At 34.9% G+C, this 18,066-nt stretch overlaps 3 protein-coding genes across 3 annotated transcripts; 2 read left to right on the top strand and 1 right to left on the bottom strand.

Annotated features, from left to right (window-relative positions):
- The first annotated feature begins 440 nt into the window (after positions 1-440).
- On the top strand, positions 441-9,571 carry LOC113502528 (vesicle-fusing ATPase 1-like). The gene is made up of 15 exons (XM_026884135.1): positions 441-656; positions 1,156-1,244; positions 1,446-1,575; positions 1,789-1,874; positions 2,196-2,341; positions 2,724-2,862; positions 3,014-3,156; positions 3,337-3,536; positions 3,620-3,752; positions 3,903-4,105; positions 4,383-4,704; positions 5,002-5,159; positions 5,408-5,592; positions 6,371-6,529; positions 6,801-9,571. Exons 1-15 carry the CDS (start codon positions 645-647, stop codon positions 6,934-6,936), a joined length of 2,241 nt encoding a protein of 746 aa, XP_026739936.1. The 5' UTR covers positions 441-644; the 3' UTR covers positions 6,937-9,571.
- Positions 9,567-10,356, bottom strand: LOC113502534 (transcription elongation factor 1 homolog). The gene is made up of 3 exons (XM_026884142.1): positions 10,247-10,356; positions 10,014-10,131; positions 9,567-9,942 (listed from the first exon to the last, which is right to left on the bottom strand). The coding sequence occupies exons 2-3, from the start codon at positions 10,127-10,129 to the stop codon at positions 9,810-9,812; spliced, it is 249 nt and encodes an 82-aa protein (XP_026739943.1). The 5' UTR covers positions 10,130-10,131; positions 10,247-10,356; the 3' UTR covers positions 9,567-9,809.
- Positions 10,357-10,754: 398 nt separating this feature from the next.
- On the top strand, positions 10,755-17,861 carry LOC113502453. Its single transcript, XM_026884025.1, has 9 exons — positions 10,755-10,934; positions 11,020-11,134; positions 11,570-11,804; positions 12,154-12,370; positions 12,803-12,996; positions 13,492-13,652; positions 13,866-13,970; positions 14,082-14,555; positions 16,417-17,861. Exons 1-9 carry the CDS (start codon positions 10,883-10,885, stop codon positions 16,697-16,699), a joined length of 1,836 nt encoding a protein of 611 aa, XP_026739826.1. The 5' UTR covers positions 10,755-10,882; the 3' UTR covers positions 16,700-17,861.
- The last annotated feature ends 205 nt before the right edge of the window (positions 17,862-18,066 follow it).

Raw genomic sequence — 18,066 nt, forward strand, 5'->3', positions numbered from 1 at the left:
TAGTAGATAAAAATTAAACATTACAAATTAAAAAAAACAAAATTAAACTTAAGTCTTACTTATAAAACATTAATAAACAAATTGAGATCAATATGTGCGTTTTGTGTGTGTGTGTGCGTGTGCGTGTTAGTGTGTGTGTGTGTGTGTGTGAGTGTGTTTGTGCTAGCTCATATACTTGCTGCTTGCAGAAACAGTTCTATATCATCATAACTTTTAGATTTCAGCCAGTAAACCAAAGATTTTTTGCAGTCTCGGGATGTCAAAGGGTATATATTTAATAATTTATTTATTTTGTTGTACAGAGTTGTTGATTGTTGGACGTATTGTCTTTTTGCATAGGTGGTTTTAACATATTTTACAGGTGCTACTAAGTATTTTCTTCTCTTTTCCTGGGTTGTAGGGTTATCATTTCACATCCTTTCCGTCACTACTCTATATGGCAACACTACACTGTAACACGGTTTCGTTGTATTGATCGCTCGACCAATGGATATTGTGGCAAAATAAATTCAATGCAGTCATTTGACGGCACGAAAGTAGTCGAAAGTCTGATGTCAAATCAGTCGACGTGAGTCGTGAATCATTGTCAAAATCATTGATAAAGTCAAAATAGTGCACCAAATAGTATAGGAATTCCTTTAAAAATGTCTTCAATGGTAAGTTATTTTACTCTTCATCAATAATATAGTTACCGTTTTTTCCTTTTATATTTTATGAAACCCTAACTTTCATCATATTTATTTCGATAACTCAGCTTTATCAATAGTTTTCCATGTAGAACCTACCTAGGGTAAAATTTTGTGAAGTTGTGTTAGTCAGAACTAATACAAAAAAAACCAGGCAGATTTACAGAATACTTTGTCTAGCAAGAATCTTTAATACCAGACTATGAAAGTTACTTACCAAAACAAGTTAATAATGTAAAGTCACCAAAAAGCCTTCCAGGTTTTTTTTTTATAAAACAAAATAATAATAGTTCTACAGTGTGTTTATCATCTAATACAGGAAGTAATGTTTTGGTCAGTGGGTAATCTTAGGGGCGGAGTGTTTTCATCAGGCAAATATCTTATCACATTATTAAATAGTCATTTTATGTTGCATACCTATTAAAATTGTGTAAGTATTGTTTTATTAAAGTTCTATAATCCCCTGCAGCGTATGAAGGCAGCCAAATGTCCATCGGACGAGTTGGCTATAACAAACTGTGCACTCATCAATCCAGATGATTTCAACAGTGATGTGAAGTAAGTAATTAATTAATCCTAGAATTTCATAAAAAGGCCAATATACTCTACTATCACAATTTGGAAACTATTTTAATATATCTCTGGCAAATGAATGATTTTATTTTTGTCTCTATACAAGAATATACATTTTGGTCCTAGAATCCGAAGTAAAGACCAAAGTATACACAAGTTATAACAAAATTGAAAATTTATTTTCAGGCACATAGAAATTTCAACAGGACCATCACAGCATTTTGTCTTCAGTATTAGGTTTTACAGTGGTGTTGACCGTGGCACTGTGGGATTCTCCGCCCCACAAAGGAAATGGGCTACTCTTTCTATCGGTCAGGTGGGTTCATAGAACAAAAATTCATTATTGCCTAATCACAATAAAATTATACACATGTATTCCAAATCTGTCCCAACAAAATGTTGGACCGATCTGGAATAAAATTCAACTGCATGATCAACATTGTAACTATTAATTGTCATTTTCCGTATTTCGCAATTAGTGGCCAGCAACAACTGTTTTCAGTTGATTTAGTAATCTTATCTCTTACAGACTATTGATGTTAAGCCATTTAAGGCACAAAATGCAGACTGCCTGTGCAATGTGACCCTGGAAGCAGATTTCATGGTGAAGAAGACGTAAGTGTCATAATCTAATTATGTATATCATCTGCCCTATGATGCTATAATGACGTCATGATGCAATGAGTTGCGTTCTCATTCTTCAGTTATTTACATACCTACTTTTATTCAAAAAAGTTACTAAGTAATGTTTTTGACACGCCCACTAAGATTGCGCGATGTCCTTCGGGGTCAAGTACTACAAGCTATGCTTCGTGCAAAGCATAAACAGACATACATGTTACAATCAAATGAAGAAATTGTTGTTGTCAATGAGAATATAGTTTTATTAAGAGAAAAAAATACAAATGAGTTTTATAAAAAAGTATTCTTTTGCAGCACTTCAATGGAACCATATGATTCTGAACAAATGGCTCGTGACTTTTTAATCCAGTTTTCCAACCAGATCTTCACTGTTGGCCAGCAGTTGGCTTTTGCATTCCAAGACAAAAAAGTTTTGTCTCTTATTGTTAAGAATTTGGAAGGTGAGTCTTATCTTGTAAATATAAAGGCTATACAACACTTGTTATCGCCTAGCCCTCTATATTAACGTGAGAATTATCTTTGGTCCTTTGTGTCAGTAATACCCTAACCATCTACATCCGAAAATATGTCAACCCACTGGTCAAAGCAAGGCAAAATAAATAACTATTACCTTTTTTCACAAATGTGAATTGTATAGTTCCACCTAAATATTATATTGTGTGAAATTCAGAGAACATTAATTATGCACGAAGTTTTAGAACAAATTTTCCTCTTATGTAACTTGTTAGCCCTGTGAAAAGTGATCAATATTTTCGGCCAATCTTAAAGGAAGAATGATTACCCATGCATAAAGAACTTCCTACAAATTGATATTTCTTTCAGCTGTGGATGTTCAGGCTTTAGCAGCGGGCGCCAACGCTGTTCCTCGACGTGTCAGAATGGGCCGACTTCTTCCTGATGGCAACATCCAATTCGATAAAGCTGAAAACTCTTCTCTTAACTTAGTTGGAAAAGCCAAAGGGTAAGTGGAAGTTTTGACTTACTACTTTTTTTCTCAAAGGACCAAAATTAAGGTGGTCCTTCAATTCGTGTTTGGTTAAATAGTTTTAGACATAGCGAAAATAAATTATTCACGTAACACTAACAAAAATCTCACAAAATATATAAAACAGGAAACAGCCACGCCAGTCTATCATCAATCCTGACTGGGACTTCGGCAAGATGGGTATCGGTGGTCTGGATAGAGAGTTCAATGCAATCTTCCGACGTGCTTTTGCCTCTCGAGTCTTCCCACCTGAAGTCGTCGAACAATTAGGTGAATATAAAAGCACCCTATAGAAGTTTACTCGGACAAATTGCTATTATAAACTAATATAACTTTTATAACGATATGCATCTTTTAACTTGGTATAAAAATGCCAAAACGATAGAAGGCTGGACGAGACTACAAAATCGTCAATTGATGTGTAAAGTATATCAATATGAATTATTTTAGGCTGCAAACACGTGAAGGGTATCTTGTTGTATGGACCTCCCGGTACCGGTAAGACCCTCATGGCCCGTCAGATCGGAAAGATGTTAAACGCTCGTGAACCCAAGATCGTGAACGGTCCGCAAATCTTGGACAAATATGTGGGTGAGAGCGAGGCCAACATTCGACGGCTGTTCGCTGATGCCGAAGAGGAAGAGAAAAGGGTAATTAACTTGTTACAAATATTGGATCCAATATTGTTGGAATATTTGTGGCCAGTGTCCGGATGATAGTCTTTTGTTTACAGTGTGGACCAAACAGTGGTCTCCATATTATCATCTTTGATGAAATCGACGCCATTTGCAAAGCGAGAGGTTCTGTTGGTGGGAACACCGGTGTCCATGATACCGTAGTCAACCAGCTGCTGTCTAAGATCGATGGTAAGTAATGTAATATAAATCTTGCGAACACATCATGCGAACATTATTAAAACGGAAGTTACTTTTCTCCTACTTCAAGTATTTCATTTCAGGGTAGCACATTTTCTAATCCCTTCACACTACACAGTATATTATATTTGTATTCCCTAGGTGTGGACCAATTGAACAACATCCTTGTGATCGGTATGACGAATCGTCGTGATATGATTGACGAGGCTCTCATGCGACCCGGTCGTCTCGAAGTCCAGATGGAAATCGGTCTGCCCGACGAGACCGGCCGAGTGCAGATCTTGAATATTCACACCAAGCGGATGAAAGAGTACAAGAAGATTGCTGATGATGTTGACAGCAAGGTTCGTAAAGAATTATGCAAAGGTGGTACAAAACCTTGAAGGTGTCACAATCAGGGGTAGATTTGATATTATATGTTGAGTGCTTCAGGCCTACGAAAGCTTTCCAACCCTAGTTTTCTGTAAAGCATAACAAATAAGTAAAAAATATAAAAATAAAAATCACACACACGCGACACAAATATTTTGACATAATTTACGTAGACGACAAATCCAAAAAAGCAACTAAATTTTGTTTTGCAAAGTATTGTTTGTCTGTATTATTTTGTTTTGTATGTAGGAACTGGCAGCCCTCACCAAGAACTTCTCCGGTGCAGAACTGGAAGGTTTAGTGCGAGCTGCTCAGTCAACCGCCATGAACCGTTTGATCAAAGCTTCAAGCAAAGTTGAGGTCGACCCCGAAGCCATGGAGAAGCTCATGGTTGAGAGGATGGACTTCTTGCATGCGTTGGAGAATGATATCAAGCCGGCTTTCGGTACGGCAGCTGAAGCTTTAGAGCATTTCTTGAGCCGTGGTATCGTGAACTGGGGCAGCCCTGTGTCGTCGCTGCTTGAAGATGGACAGTTGTATATCCAGCAGGCACGCGCTACTGAGGCTAGCGGTAAGAACATATACGATCTTTATTGTTAACACAGTTATTTAATTTTGTCTTTAAAAATGTATATTTATCCAAAACCTTACTCCCAAAATTATTTAATTTATTTATCAAATTTATTTTCAAATTCAGTTTTTTTTTAATGGTTAAATGGTATGCGGTGTAAAGACGAGGGTCACATTACATTGGTCTTCTAAGAAGGTCTATTGTTACACAATGTGATATAAATTGCCTTGTGTTATGTGGTCTTTCAGTCCACATAGCAGTAACTAACGGCTGGAACTTCTTGGTCTTTTTATACAGGTTTAGTATCAGTGCTGTTGGAAGGACCACCAAACAGTGGCAAGACGGCTCTGGCTGCGGAACTTGCGAAGCTCTCAGACTTCCCATTCGTGAAGGTTTGCTCTCCAGAAGACATGGTCGGCTTCACCGAGTCGTCCAAATGTCTGCAGATCAGAAAGGTTAGTTAATTGGATTGTTTTAGATTGCTGATTTGCTCTCTTCTCATTATGTACCACAATTGTACGTAAAAGTTTAAATAAATAAACGTAGGAAAAAAATATTGTTATTTTTTTCGTATATTAACATCACCTTTAAAAAAAGCAATAGACTAAATAGCAGAATTTTCGTCTGTTACGGAGGTTACCAATAAACACACAAACAAACAATCACGTAGTTTCGCAATACAATATAAGTGTGATTGTTGCAGTACTTCGATGACGCCTACCGTTCAAGCCTGTCTTGCATCCTGGTGGACAACATTGAACGTCTTCTAGACTACGGTCCCATCGGACCTCGGTATTCTAACCTCACGCTGCAAGCTCTGCTCGTGTTACTGAAGAAACAGCCGCCAAAGGGACGGAAACTACTCATCCTTTGCACTAGCAGCCGAAGGTAAGAACTAATAAGTCATAACTATATAATACAGCATGTGTCAGCAACAAAAAACATTAAAATGATGAATAATATTCTAAAGAATGCACATAGGAATGGGAACATTTATATTTTTAACCAAAATCAGTCGAGCAAGTTCATTTACTTTCGTAGCCAACCGTTTACCGTAAAATGGTTTTCTCTTCTTTAATTGATATTTTTTTATGGTTGTTTACAATCTTATGTATAAAATCTTAGTCTCTAAATCTTGTTAACCAAGCCAAAAAGTTTAGTGTCAACGTATGCTACACGAAGTGCCACTTTTAGATCACCGCATCTTCTTTATATAAAGATAGGAAATCGATAATTCAAGCACTTTTGTCTCGCGTCGCGGTGAAGTATCAAGCACTGTGGCAAGTTGCCAATTTTTTATAGGCACATCTATGAAAAAACTCTCTCGTTTTTTTTTATCGTTGATCTCTATCAGAATTCATAATAATATTGTTTTAGAAGTAAAATCATACGACTGACTAATAAAAACTACTGAGCATGACTTGATGAAAATTTTATGGGACCAAATGACAGTTATTTCGCGGACAAATTGAGAAGCTTTTCCTTTTGGTTGCGGCTGAAAATCAATTATGTGTGTAGTACTTTAGACTGATATGTATTTTTTTCTTTGAACTTACTTGTTAATATTAATTTCAAGCCAAGCTGTTTTTCTCGACCATTAAAAATATTTAAAGAAGATAAATTCCCGTCATATAAGACCTCACTAACTAAATCCTCTTTCCACCAGACAAGTGCTGGAAGACATGGAGATGCTGTCCGCGTTTACGGGCGTCCTGCACGTGCCCAACCTGTCGCAGCCGGAGCACGTGATGGCCGTGCTGGAGAAGAGCGATGCCTTCACTAAGCGGGACCTGCAGAAGATACAGCACGATATCAGGGGTGCTAGGTATGTTGGGTTCTTTTTTAAACTACTGGCTTTGGTTTGTTGGTTATGACAGCAATAAGGTTAGTTCTTTTTTAGAGTTCAAGCTGTCTCATACTCAGTTGTATAAGGACAGATAGTCATTTTTATGTACGGATCATGATTGGATTATAAATTATGTTTGTTTCTTCTGTATTATGAACTATTTTGTTTCCTTTATATTTATTTAATTTAATAATATCTAAGTCGAATGATGTTTGCAAACTGTTCCATAACTAACTTACTATACTCGCAGGATCTTCATTGGCATCAAGAAACTGCTAGCTCTAATCGACATGGTGAAACAGACTGACGAAGAGTCCCGAGTCTTCAAATTCCTAACGAAAATGCAGGAAGAGGGTGGCCTAGATCTAGGCACTAATGTACAATAAGAATCATTGCAACCTTAGGGATTACATGCGCATACCACACTTTCGCCCTCACCCGATCACACAAATGCACATATCTGCACATCAAAAACCCATAATGTTAAAGTGACAGAGAGCTCGCCTTGCGCCTCTGATCTCCGGAGCTACGAAATCGATTACGACGAAGTGAGCGAGTGCACTGAGTCGTTACTCGATACTAGTCATAACAAAATAGGTATGACCGCTAAAGGCAACGAAATATCATTCGCTAAAATGCCCCTAATGAGGATACGGAGTGTTGAAATCGTTTTCGAAGATGAAATGTCCACGTGTACGGACACCGGCATTTTGGATAGGAGCATAGAGTTGATAGTGTCTGACAGCAGCGATGATTCCACCAAGTGCGTCGATGATTTGGAACATTTACACATCGATAAAGACGCAAACTATGACTCCGTCACGCTTAACGCGGACGGTGACCTATCAGATGACAGCTCTGATTCCCTCGCTAAAGACATTGTCGAAGACTTCCCTAAAATGATTACTCCCCAAATTATTTGCTCAGACTTTGACATAGCTTCACACGTAATATGTGAAAGCACGTTAGCAATTGATGTAACTTTATCACCGAATGTATCCGAGATAGGTGATTCTGGTCGCTTCACCGAAGAAGCTTGCTCATCTCATTTCGAATCTGTTCCCATCGAAGACGCTTTACTTTCTAACTCATTTGACGCAATTAATGTCGATAAAACTCCAACGTTGATGAGCTCATTCGAATTGTCTGATGCCTGCAGCGTCGCAGCCGAGAGTACGGCTCGGTTGTATGAGTATATAGACAGTAACAGTGACAGTTCGGACGACTCTGATAATACCGCTACCTGTGACGCAGACACTCCGCTCCAGCATTTAACGAGCATCGGTAACATCGTATCCCCTGACGACAACTCTCTTGGTGACAGCTACGATCTCCAGTACGACTCTTTCATAGACATGGGCAAATTTTAATACTCGATTACCTATACTTAAAACATGTTTAAACTATTGCATTAACTAATTGTGCTTCTCTGTGGATGTTTTACTCTTTAAAGTTATATGAATTTTATCAAGTGTAATACTGATTGCCGTTTTTGACGTTGTTAATTAGTTTTGGATGTTTTTTTTTAATTACATAATGTTCGAATAAACACATTCCAATTGAATTTAAAGAAGGATTTGATTAAAGTAGGTCCTGTTTTGTATACACCAGGTGGTTAACTTTTAGTGAGCTATTCTGACACCTAATATACCTTCTTTACACAGCTTGTGCACAGAGGGGCTCGGTGGTATGCGGCTCTCGTAACCATGTCATGTCTCTATATGTACTTGTAATAGTTAACTACTCAGTAGTATTGTTGTAAATAATGTAATGTTTCCATAGGGCGTGCAATTTAGTATTTATACAGTTATACGTGAACAATGACATGGTTACAGATATCCCTGGGTTGTAAGTCTAGGCAATAGCTCAATTATCTACAATGTATTATATTATTTTTAAAGAGTGATTTTTTATTTATTTCAATTTGTTATTGAAATTAAATACAGCTTGACGCTGTCTATTATGTTAATACTTAATAGAGATATTTTGATCAATGTGTAATATTATTAGCTGTAAGGGAATGATATTGATTATGTCAATAAAATGTGTAGTATTACGAACACTTGAGAAATATTGTTGTTATATTCAGTAGCACTCGAAGCTTTGACTTGAGGCATTAGTACAATTAAAGTTATAAGTACTTACCTGCACTTGTAGTAAATTTTACAGTCAATTAAGACACTACGAATATATCAGACTAATCAGATTGTTACAAGATACTTGAGAAATATAAGCAATTCTACATGAATGTTATGTAGATGATTATAACAAATATATGTAGTGCATAAAATAAATGTTGCAGTATCGTTTATAAATTATAACTATCTCATATTGAACTAACCATAGCTATAACATTGTTGCTATACATTAGTAGTTATTTATTGTTACATTCTACAGGTTAGATTGAATTGTTACATCTTTGTGTAGGATACAACATTCCACTCATACATTTAAAACTGTTTCTGTGTAGAAATGTGGTATATAATATACATAATCTCAATTATATGAAGTAAGTTTTGTGGAAATTTTCTTATTAAGATTATATCAAGCTTTTAGATCACTGATTAGCATTAGGGCTTCTAATTATACTAACTGTGGTCAAATTTCTTCTATGTCTAATAAAATATATAAATTATGTGGAATTATTATCAATGATATGACATAGCTTCTGAAAATAATGAACCAACTCACAATTACTTGCAAAATTATTGTTATCTTATCATAAAGATGCTTGATGATCTAAGTGAATGTTTTGAATCCAAGTATTGATTAAGAATACTATAAATTGTTTATGTGTGATACTAGAAAAAAAATGTTAATTCTTTCTTTTTGAGTCTGTTAAAACTATATGAAAAATGGTTAAAGATCTATTTTCATAGTAAATGACAACTATAGTGAAAATACAATAGTGGTTAATATGATTGATTGCTTTTTAAGTATATAGAACATTGCTTACAGTGGCTGTGTCATATATCATGTAAGCTTTATTGTTGATGAAAATAAAGTAAATGACAACTTAAATCTTCAGAATTTATTTCAATACCCTTTGTGTTACATTAAATCCACATTCTCATCATAAGGTAGAATCACAATACAAGGTAGTAGTATACATATCTTTAAGACACAAATCACAATTAAGGGATAATCCCACATAAATTAACAACTTAATCTTGAAAATGCATCTACAGTAGACTAAGACGTAGCAGTTGAGATTAATATATATTTATTAAAACTTAAAGTTACTAATGGCCATATTATACTAATTGGCACTTTCACAAGCATCAACCCAGTCATTGTATACGTCGATCGGCTCGGATAACACGTTTGTTGTGGTCTGGAAGTCTTCTAAACAAACCCTACACTGTATCCGAGCCGTATTTCGTGCTCGATCCCTGAAAAATTAACACGTTACAGTTTTTTTTACGAAAAGCAAAATACAATATGGCACCAGGCAGATACGTACATTTTTACCTCGCATGATTTTTCATGATTACAAAATGGGCAGTTGAATTGTTGATCTAGGGGTTCGATAGCTTTTCGCTTTGGTGGCGGCTTTCGTTTTGACTTTCGGCGACCCATGCCTGTAAAATATTAAACAGGTGCCTGATATATTTACAGCATATGTAATAGTTTTATTATAGGCTTAAAATAGAAATTCGCTTTATTCTATAGATTCACTTTGTTAATATTACTTACTTGTCGTCTAATGGTAGAGTTTAATTTATATTTTGTTGATAAAATAATCCAACCCAAAACATGAAAACACGTCAAATTTGACAGAATTCACAGAATGACAACGATGACGGTCTAAACCACAGAATGATCAATAATCACGTTTTGATTTAAAAAAGAACTTATTGATATGACGTTGGCATGTTGGTGGTTTGAAAAATAAAAGATCTTACTTTTGTAAACGGTTAGTTAGTTTACTTCCGATGATACTGAAAGATTCAAGGAACTTATAAGTTCCTTGGAAAGATTAGACTAGAAGATAAGATTCTCGTAAATCATCTCATTCACGTATAAATTGAGCTAACTTTTTAAAACTTTGTTATAATTAACTAACACGCATAAAGTAAGTGTTTAATTTTGAAGGAAATATATCAAACGTAAGTAAATAATAATAAGTATTCTAAAAAAATATTTCTTCACTACGTTTTGTTTAACTGTCAGTAACCAATCGCGTTTGGCAGTTTGGCAGCGCCGCCCATCATCGTCGCAGCCGCACGCACCTTGCTTACACCCTTTGCTAGATTGAACTTGATGTCAAACTTTGTTACCATTTACTCTAGCATTTACTTTTCAATGTTTCCGTGAAAGATTAAAATAGAAATGGCTCCCCATTCAGTTATAGTGACTGTGATATGCTTTCTATCGCTGGGCAGTAAGTTGTTTGTTTTGTTTAAATTCTAATTCATCGTTGGTTACGCCCAGTGCTTGTAACGTATTTTATTGTTTTCGTGTTTCAGTAGCTACAGTTGTTGCAGAATGTATGATACCTCTAGTGTTAAGAAATACTTGGTTTTCATTCGAAAATGGAAAACAAACAATTACAGACATCAATGCCAGTGAAATGACTGGAAGGTAAAGTTTCATGATTGAGTCATGTTTGAATTATTACAAAAAAATATGAATTTTCACAACCAGTATTTTCATTGGATTATTACAATAAAGAACCCCTTTTATGAGGATATTCTTAAATATGACTTTCACTCAAGATTAAAATGATTCTTATTAAAAATTCTCCAGTAGGATCTATTAAATTCTTACCGACAATTCATTACATAAAAAATTAGTAGTCAGATAAGATTCTTCTAAATCATCTTAGATTTCCTTGAATAAGTTTGTTTGTGTATATGTATGACTGTGTGATGTTTGTGTTACACCATACTGACCAATAATTTGATTCTATACTAGAGAATAATAGCTAGTATACTAGTAAGAAACTAATTAGGATATTCAGCCTCTTCATTGAAACCTTACAATACAGTTTTAAACAAGTACCTATTTTTTTTTCAGAGGCACATGTATCAACATAAAGTCTGAATACAGAGTGAACTACACTATGGTATTCTCTTACACCAAGTGTTACTACTGTGTGAAGATGATTGTCCGAACAGTGAATGTGCTGGAGAAGATTGAGTCTCCTTGTATTAACTTGGCACCTGATGAGGAACCTACAGTGGAAAGGGTTTGTCGGGGTCTTAACCCTGATCAGGGCTTGATTACTCTGTTTTCTGAGAACTATGTGCCTGTAAGTTCCTTTTTAATTCTTTTAATATGTTATACATATATTGTAAGTAGTAATATAGAAAAATGCATGACACAAATTGGGTTTTATTTGAATGTGCTATATAGACATAATTTGTAAGCAAAACTGCATAAATTTTTAATGTTTCAATCTCTGATATGCAAAATATGCTTGTGTTTTGCTGAATACATATATCATTACTCTTTGTCTTATCTAATATGCCTATATTGTCTCTCAGCCATCCTCTGTCTTTTAATAATTAAAACGCAACATTTTCTCAGGTATGTTCTCAATAAAGAAAAAATTTAACCAAAGCAACATAAACCACCAAAAATATTCTCATTTCTTCTAGGTCAATTGTAGATCATCCCTGGAAGGTGTCTGGCAGTTTGCATATCAGAATCGTTTCCGCTTTACCGGTGAATGCAATCATCCTGATGCACAGATAAAGTCCTGTCAGACAGCTGGTACACAGTTCTTGATAACCAACCAGAAGTTTAATATTACGTATAGGAAATGTGCCGGTATGTCTAATACTTTTGACGGTGTTGTGGAATACAGCTGTTTAGGTAAGCTGTTTTTACTATGTTATTTATTTACACTTTACTTTATTGCTCCCATATTGCTCTATTGCTCATTATTGCTCTACATATAAGTATTTTACAAATAACTAATTTGTTTAGGTACATAAAAAAGGAAGTCATATAATTAAATCATGGAACACAACTAATTTATTTCTGTGGTATATTTGTTTTGTAATGTCTATTGTGGTTTTTGTTTGTTTTAAGTTGCGGTTTATTTTTAAACTGAGTTTTTAGGCACACAGACCAAGAGATCAGATATCATTTTACCTGTTTACAAGTTTTCATTTAGTTTCACCTGAACCACATACAGCTGATCTGGAGCAAGAAGAATATACTACAATCCCACTGCATAAGATCTATTTAAGAAAATAATCAGGTGATTTGTAAACACAAAATACTTATAACTATATTTTGTAGGTCATTGGTTCGTAAATAAGAATCACTTCTTTGCTGTTGCTAACACAAAGGAATCTCGAAAGGATGAGCGGTACAGATGTTTCCTGAAGAACAGAGATGATGACTTATACATAGGAGCCTCAATCACAGCGGAATGTAATACATTGAAGACTGTTGAAAAGTCACCAGAGAGATATCACGTTACGCCGGTTAAGGTAAATGGAAATGCAATCCAAAGAGTCTTTAATCAAATGAGGTTACCAAGTAGCTCCTTTTCAATGTTGTGACATACTATTGTCAGTACCCTGACTTGTTTTCCCCTTACCACTTTCTTGGTCTTGATGCAGTTAAGAATCGGCGTATCTATCTCCCCAGCAACATATGTAAACGTTAAAGTAAATTATTTATACTGACCTGTGAATGTAAAACTTTTGGGTAGCACCCTATAGCTGGGCAGAGGTGTATACTAACAGTAGAGAAGGAACAAGTATTGATTACCATTTTTTTTATCTAGCCTTCTGTGTTCAATTACCTACACAAAGGCTTTCCCCAAAACCTTTGACGACTCTCGATCCTGAGTCACCTGGAACTAGCCCACGCGGTATGCGTTCTAATCAAACATGCTACTGCTTCTTAGCGCCAATCCGACGGCGCCTACCATCCGCTGGCTCCCATTGCGTGACCTTGATATCATTGTTGGACCTTTATAGGCTGAAGTAGTAGAACCAGGATGCAGGCTGCCACAAAACTTCTCAGGAGATTGGATCAACACGGCCAATATTGATGCTGACGTTTTTATAAATGAGACCCATATCATTGAAACATATTATCCTGATGAAGGAAGATTCAGGAAGACTATTTATGTTTGCAGGTAATACATAATTATTATTGTAATGTATTGATATTTTCTTATTTGTAACAGCTTTGAAACTTAAATTTTTCGTATTAAGATTTACATTACATTTCTTTCTATTTAAAGGGAAAGTTAGCAGATTGTGTTTTTCATATAATTACCAATAAATCAAAATAGTGTTATTGATCGTATTCTCGTAAACATGAATAATGTAATGTTTATTCTTTCCAGAGAACAGCGAGATAGTCGAGTAATGATGGCGCGTCTTACTGTCGACGGTTGCCAAAAAGATTACGTGTGCTTCGATTTTGTACCTCAACATCATAATATTATAAGGTTTGGTTGTTTGATTATTCATAGATTACTTCTTTAAAGGCCTCTTTTCGTTGCCTTTTTCATCCTACTTAAGTTCAAATTGACTTCATACAAGCCGCAATTTGTTTCCAGGTACCGCAAAGGATTAGCCATGATCCAAAGCAACTTCCACACAGTATGTTCATGGGTGCAGTTCAAAAACAAACAGGAATGGCGTTATGACATATTTTTGAAGAAGGATCCCTCGCCCATCCGTTGCCCGGTTGCCGGCAAATTTAACTTCACTCAAAAGGGCGATGTCAAATTCGAAACGAGAATATTGGGTGGTGTCACTTTAAGTCCCAGACCAAACTTGTACTGCAAGTTGAATCTAAGTGATTTCTCAGTTTGCGATATAGATCAAAAAACTATACAGATTAAGGAAAACTATTGTCTGTCCGTAGACTATTTGGGTAGACCTGTCGATATCTACAGTGATCCTGACTACAGAATGAAATGTATTGGATTTTGGAAGGAGAATCTGAAATCATATCTTATCACTTATGATGAATTAGATCCTTTCTCAAAGTACAGATGTTGGGTGTACCAGCGGGCTGATCTTAACAGGTAATTATCACATAAATACTCTTTCAAAAATCTGTATAATCCTTACATATTATAAAACAAAGTCCCTCGCCGCGTCTGTCTGTCTGTCTGTTCGCGATAAACTAGAAAAGTACTGAACGGATTTTTATGCGGTTTTCAACGATTGATAGAGCAATTCTTGAGGAAGGTTTTAGTGTATAATAAGTTTAGGTTTTGTGTAAACTGACGATATTACAGCGATATTAGTTAAACATGTCGGAAAAAATTAAGCCATTCGAGAGCTTTCATCGAGAACGCTGCCAAAACCTTTCGAGTTACAACAAAACAATGTATGGCAAGTTTGTACCTCTTTAATAGATCTACAAAAAAGTCCGCGGTGGTATATGTCTATCTTCCAAGGATAACCCACAATAACCATTTTTATGTGTTTTCTTAATACAGTAAAATTATTGGTTACTTACGAACCTCTTTTTAACAATACAGTATTAATCCTTATCCAACTAAATAAGTTAGATATATTATGCATGTAATATAGAACAAATTGCCTTTTACACTACGCCAAAAACGTAAATAGGTAATGAGTTATCGTAATATTAAAATCTCCGCGCGAGAAATTAAAAATCGATGAAACGTAGCAAAGATATCGTTGGCATCTATATACTAATTGTACTATATATATACTAATTACTATGTATATACTATGTATGTACTATGTTTATACTAATTGTTTGTTTGAAAGCGCTAATCTCAGAAACTACTGGTTCAAATTGAAAAAATATTTTTGTGTTGAATATACCATTAATCGAGGGAGGTTTTAGGCTTTATGTATATCATCACGCTGCGACCAATAGGAGCGAAGAAAAAGTCATAACTTATATCTTCTAACCACGCAGACGAAGTCGCGGGCAACAGCTATCCTTACATCCTTATCCTTACATATTATAAAACAAAGTCCCCCGCCGCGTCTGTCTGTCTGTCTGTCTGTCTGTCTGTTCGCGATAAACTAGAAAAGTACTGAACGGATTTTTATGCGGTTTTCAACGATTGATAGAGCAATTCTTGAGGAAGGTTTTAGTGTATAATAAGTTTAGGTTTTGTGTAAACTGACGATATTACAGCGATATTAGTTAAACATGTCGGAAAAAATTAAGCCATTCGAGAGCTTTCATCGAGAACGCTGCCAAAACCTTTCGAGTTACAACAAAACAATGTATGGCAAGTTTGTACCTTTTTAATAGATCTACAAAAAAGTCCGCGGTGGTATATGTCTATCTTCCAAGGATAACCCACAATAACCATTTTTATGTGTTTTCTTAATACAGTAAAATTATTGGTTACTTACGAACCTCTTTTTAACAATACAGTATTAATCCTTATCCAAATAAATAAGTTAGATATATTATGCATGTAATATAGAACAAATTGCCTTTTACACTACGCCAAAAACGTAAATAGGTAATGAGTTATCGTAATATTAAAATCTCCGCGCGAGAAATTAAAAATCGATGAAACGTAGCGAAGATATCGTTGGCATCTATATACTAATTGTACTATATATATACTAATTACTATGTATATACTATGTATGTACTATGTATATACTAATTGTTTGTTTGAAAGCGCTAATCTCAGAAACTACTGGTTCAAATTGAAAAAATATTTTTGTGTTGAATATACCATTAATCGAGGGAGGTTTTAGGCGTTATGTATATCATCACGCTGCGACCAATAGGAGCGAAGAAAAAGTCATAACTTATATCTTCTGACCACGCAGACGAAGTCGCGGGCAACAGCTAGTTGACAAATAAAAAGGTTCAATGCTTCGTAGCCCACTGTTGACTAATAAGACTATTTCTATAGCTTGACTTGTTTTGTTTTTCAGAGTGCTGATGTCTCAAGCTCTGGGTCCTTATTGTGATTTGAAGCAAGACGTGACGTCATGGAACTACACAGAGGGCGCTGCGGTCGCCATAGAAATGGAGGAATACGAGAGGGAGCGCGATCAATGTCCAATGCACTTCGACGACGGCAGTGACCCGTGGTCGACAAAAGAGAACTTCGTTAAAGTATTCACTTTCTCGTTTTGGGGATCAAATTCTGGTTCAATCACAGCATTAAGTACTGTTCTTATAAATCTAGTAGCTTTAATTATTTTGATACAGTAATTAATAAGTTTAGACTGATTTAGATGACAAGATTTTATGTGTTCAACAAGCAATAGAACATTCGAGTTTTAAAACTCGTCCAGTATTGTCCAGTTATGTTTGATGTCGTGTGTATATTTTCGACTTCAGAAAGCTTCTGCCACCTCATAAAGTAATATTTGCTGGTGTAGAAGTATTATATCTCGTTGAGCGTAAGACCGTAATTTCTCTCTCACTACTGCAATGATACTTATTCTTTAGTAAGTGCAAAAATTATACAATACATCTCATTATTTTATTACTATCGAATCTCACGTATATGCCTCTGGAAGGTGTGAAAAAGTATGTCTTGAAAATATCAAAGCTACAGAACAATATGTTTAAACAAAACGATAAATGCAGCTTTCGGCAACTTTTAACTATAACAACTATAACACAATTAGTTTATTTTATGTATATTAGATCTGATTGTACATGTACTTGATGTTTATATTTTAAATTAGTATTTTAACATAGGCTAAGAACAACAATTTTTAATGACATTATAAATATTACATTTATTATCTCTAATAGTGATAGTCAGGCCGTCCATTATGTACTTATGTGTAGCTGTTTGGTTGATACTTGTTTATTAACTGTAGTGTATAGTCTCCTTACCATGATTTTAAAATAATTCTCCTGATTAAACCTGTTTGCATTGGGCATGAGCCTATGTAAAAAAAAAGTTGTTGTATGACTACTGAACTATATGCAATTGCATATAAACAATTATATCTCATACAATTTTTGCAGTCCTAAGTACTGTAAATATTTACCACCTTCAATTTAAGTTACTGCAAGTAAATATGTATGTCCATACTACATATTGTGTATGGTATTATAAACAAATAAGCATTTATTTACTTATACACATTAAAATGAAAATACTTTATATTTAGAGAATATCAATATCAAAGTGTAATTGATAGCCTTCAAGTGTGCCTTAGACAAGAAAATATTTAGTTTTAATTATTTGAATCATGAAATGACATTACTTTTATTGAGTAAATAACTTTTAAATAAATATGAAATCATATTTTACACTGTTACCTTGTGTATTTTACAATTCCGTCCAATAAACTGTTTTGCTTTAAATTGTATGTTTTTATAATTTTCTTTTACACATCTGAATAAAATGTTATGAATTAAGATTTTGTTTCATTTTATTTGCTGCATGAAGTCTCTTACCCATGGCAACACTACACATCTGTAGATCTTTAGGGATAGCTATTGTAACAGTGGAAAGTGCCCTTAAATAATAAATATTGCTTGATAAGTTGTGTCCAGGAGTATAGTTAATGGAGGTTCATAAATACTATGAAAATGTATAAGTATATGGGTAAATTATA

The sequence above is a fragment of the Trichoplusia ni genome, chromosome 17 (genome assembly GCF_003590095.1).
Source record: "Trichoplusia ni isolate ovarian cell line Hi5 chromosome 17, tn1, whole genome shotgun sequence".
Classification (NCBI taxonomy): Eukaryota; Metazoa; Arthropoda; class Insecta; order Lepidoptera; family Noctuidae; genus Trichoplusia; species Trichoplusia ni.

Excerpts from the sequence above, each read along its gene's own strand:
- LOC113502534 (XM_026884142.1), bottom strand. The coding sequence starts at position 10,129 with ATGGGTCGCCGAAAGTCAAAACGAAAGCCGCCACCAAAGCGAAAAGCT. Across the intron at positions 9,943-10,013 it reads AAATCATGCGAGGTAAAAAT|GGATCGAGCACGAAATACGG; the intron begins GTACGTATCTGC and ends TTAATTTTTCAG.
- LOC113502528 (XM_026884135.1), top strand. Across the intron at positions 4,106-4,382 it reads CTGATGATGTTGACAGCAAG|GAACTGGCAGCCCTCACCAA; the intron begins GTTCGTAAAGAA and ends TTTTGTATGTAG. Across the intron at positions 5,160-5,407 it reads AATGTCTGCAGATCAGAAAG|TACTTCGATGACGCCTACCG; the intron begins GTTAGTTAATTG and ends TGATTGTTGCAG.
- LOC113502453 (XM_026884025.1), top strand. The coding sequence starts at position 10,883 with ATGGCTCCCCATTCAGTTATAGTGACTGTGATATGCTTTCTATCGCTG. Across the intron at positions 12,997-13,491 it reads ATCACGTTACGCCGGTTAAG|GCTGAAGTAGTAGAACCAGG; the intron begins GTAAATGGAAAT and ends GGACCTTTATAG. Across the intron at positions 14,556-16,416 it reads CAGCGGGCTGATCTTAACAG|AGTGCTGATGTCTCAAGCTC; the intron begins GTAATTATCACA and ends TTTGTTTTTCAG.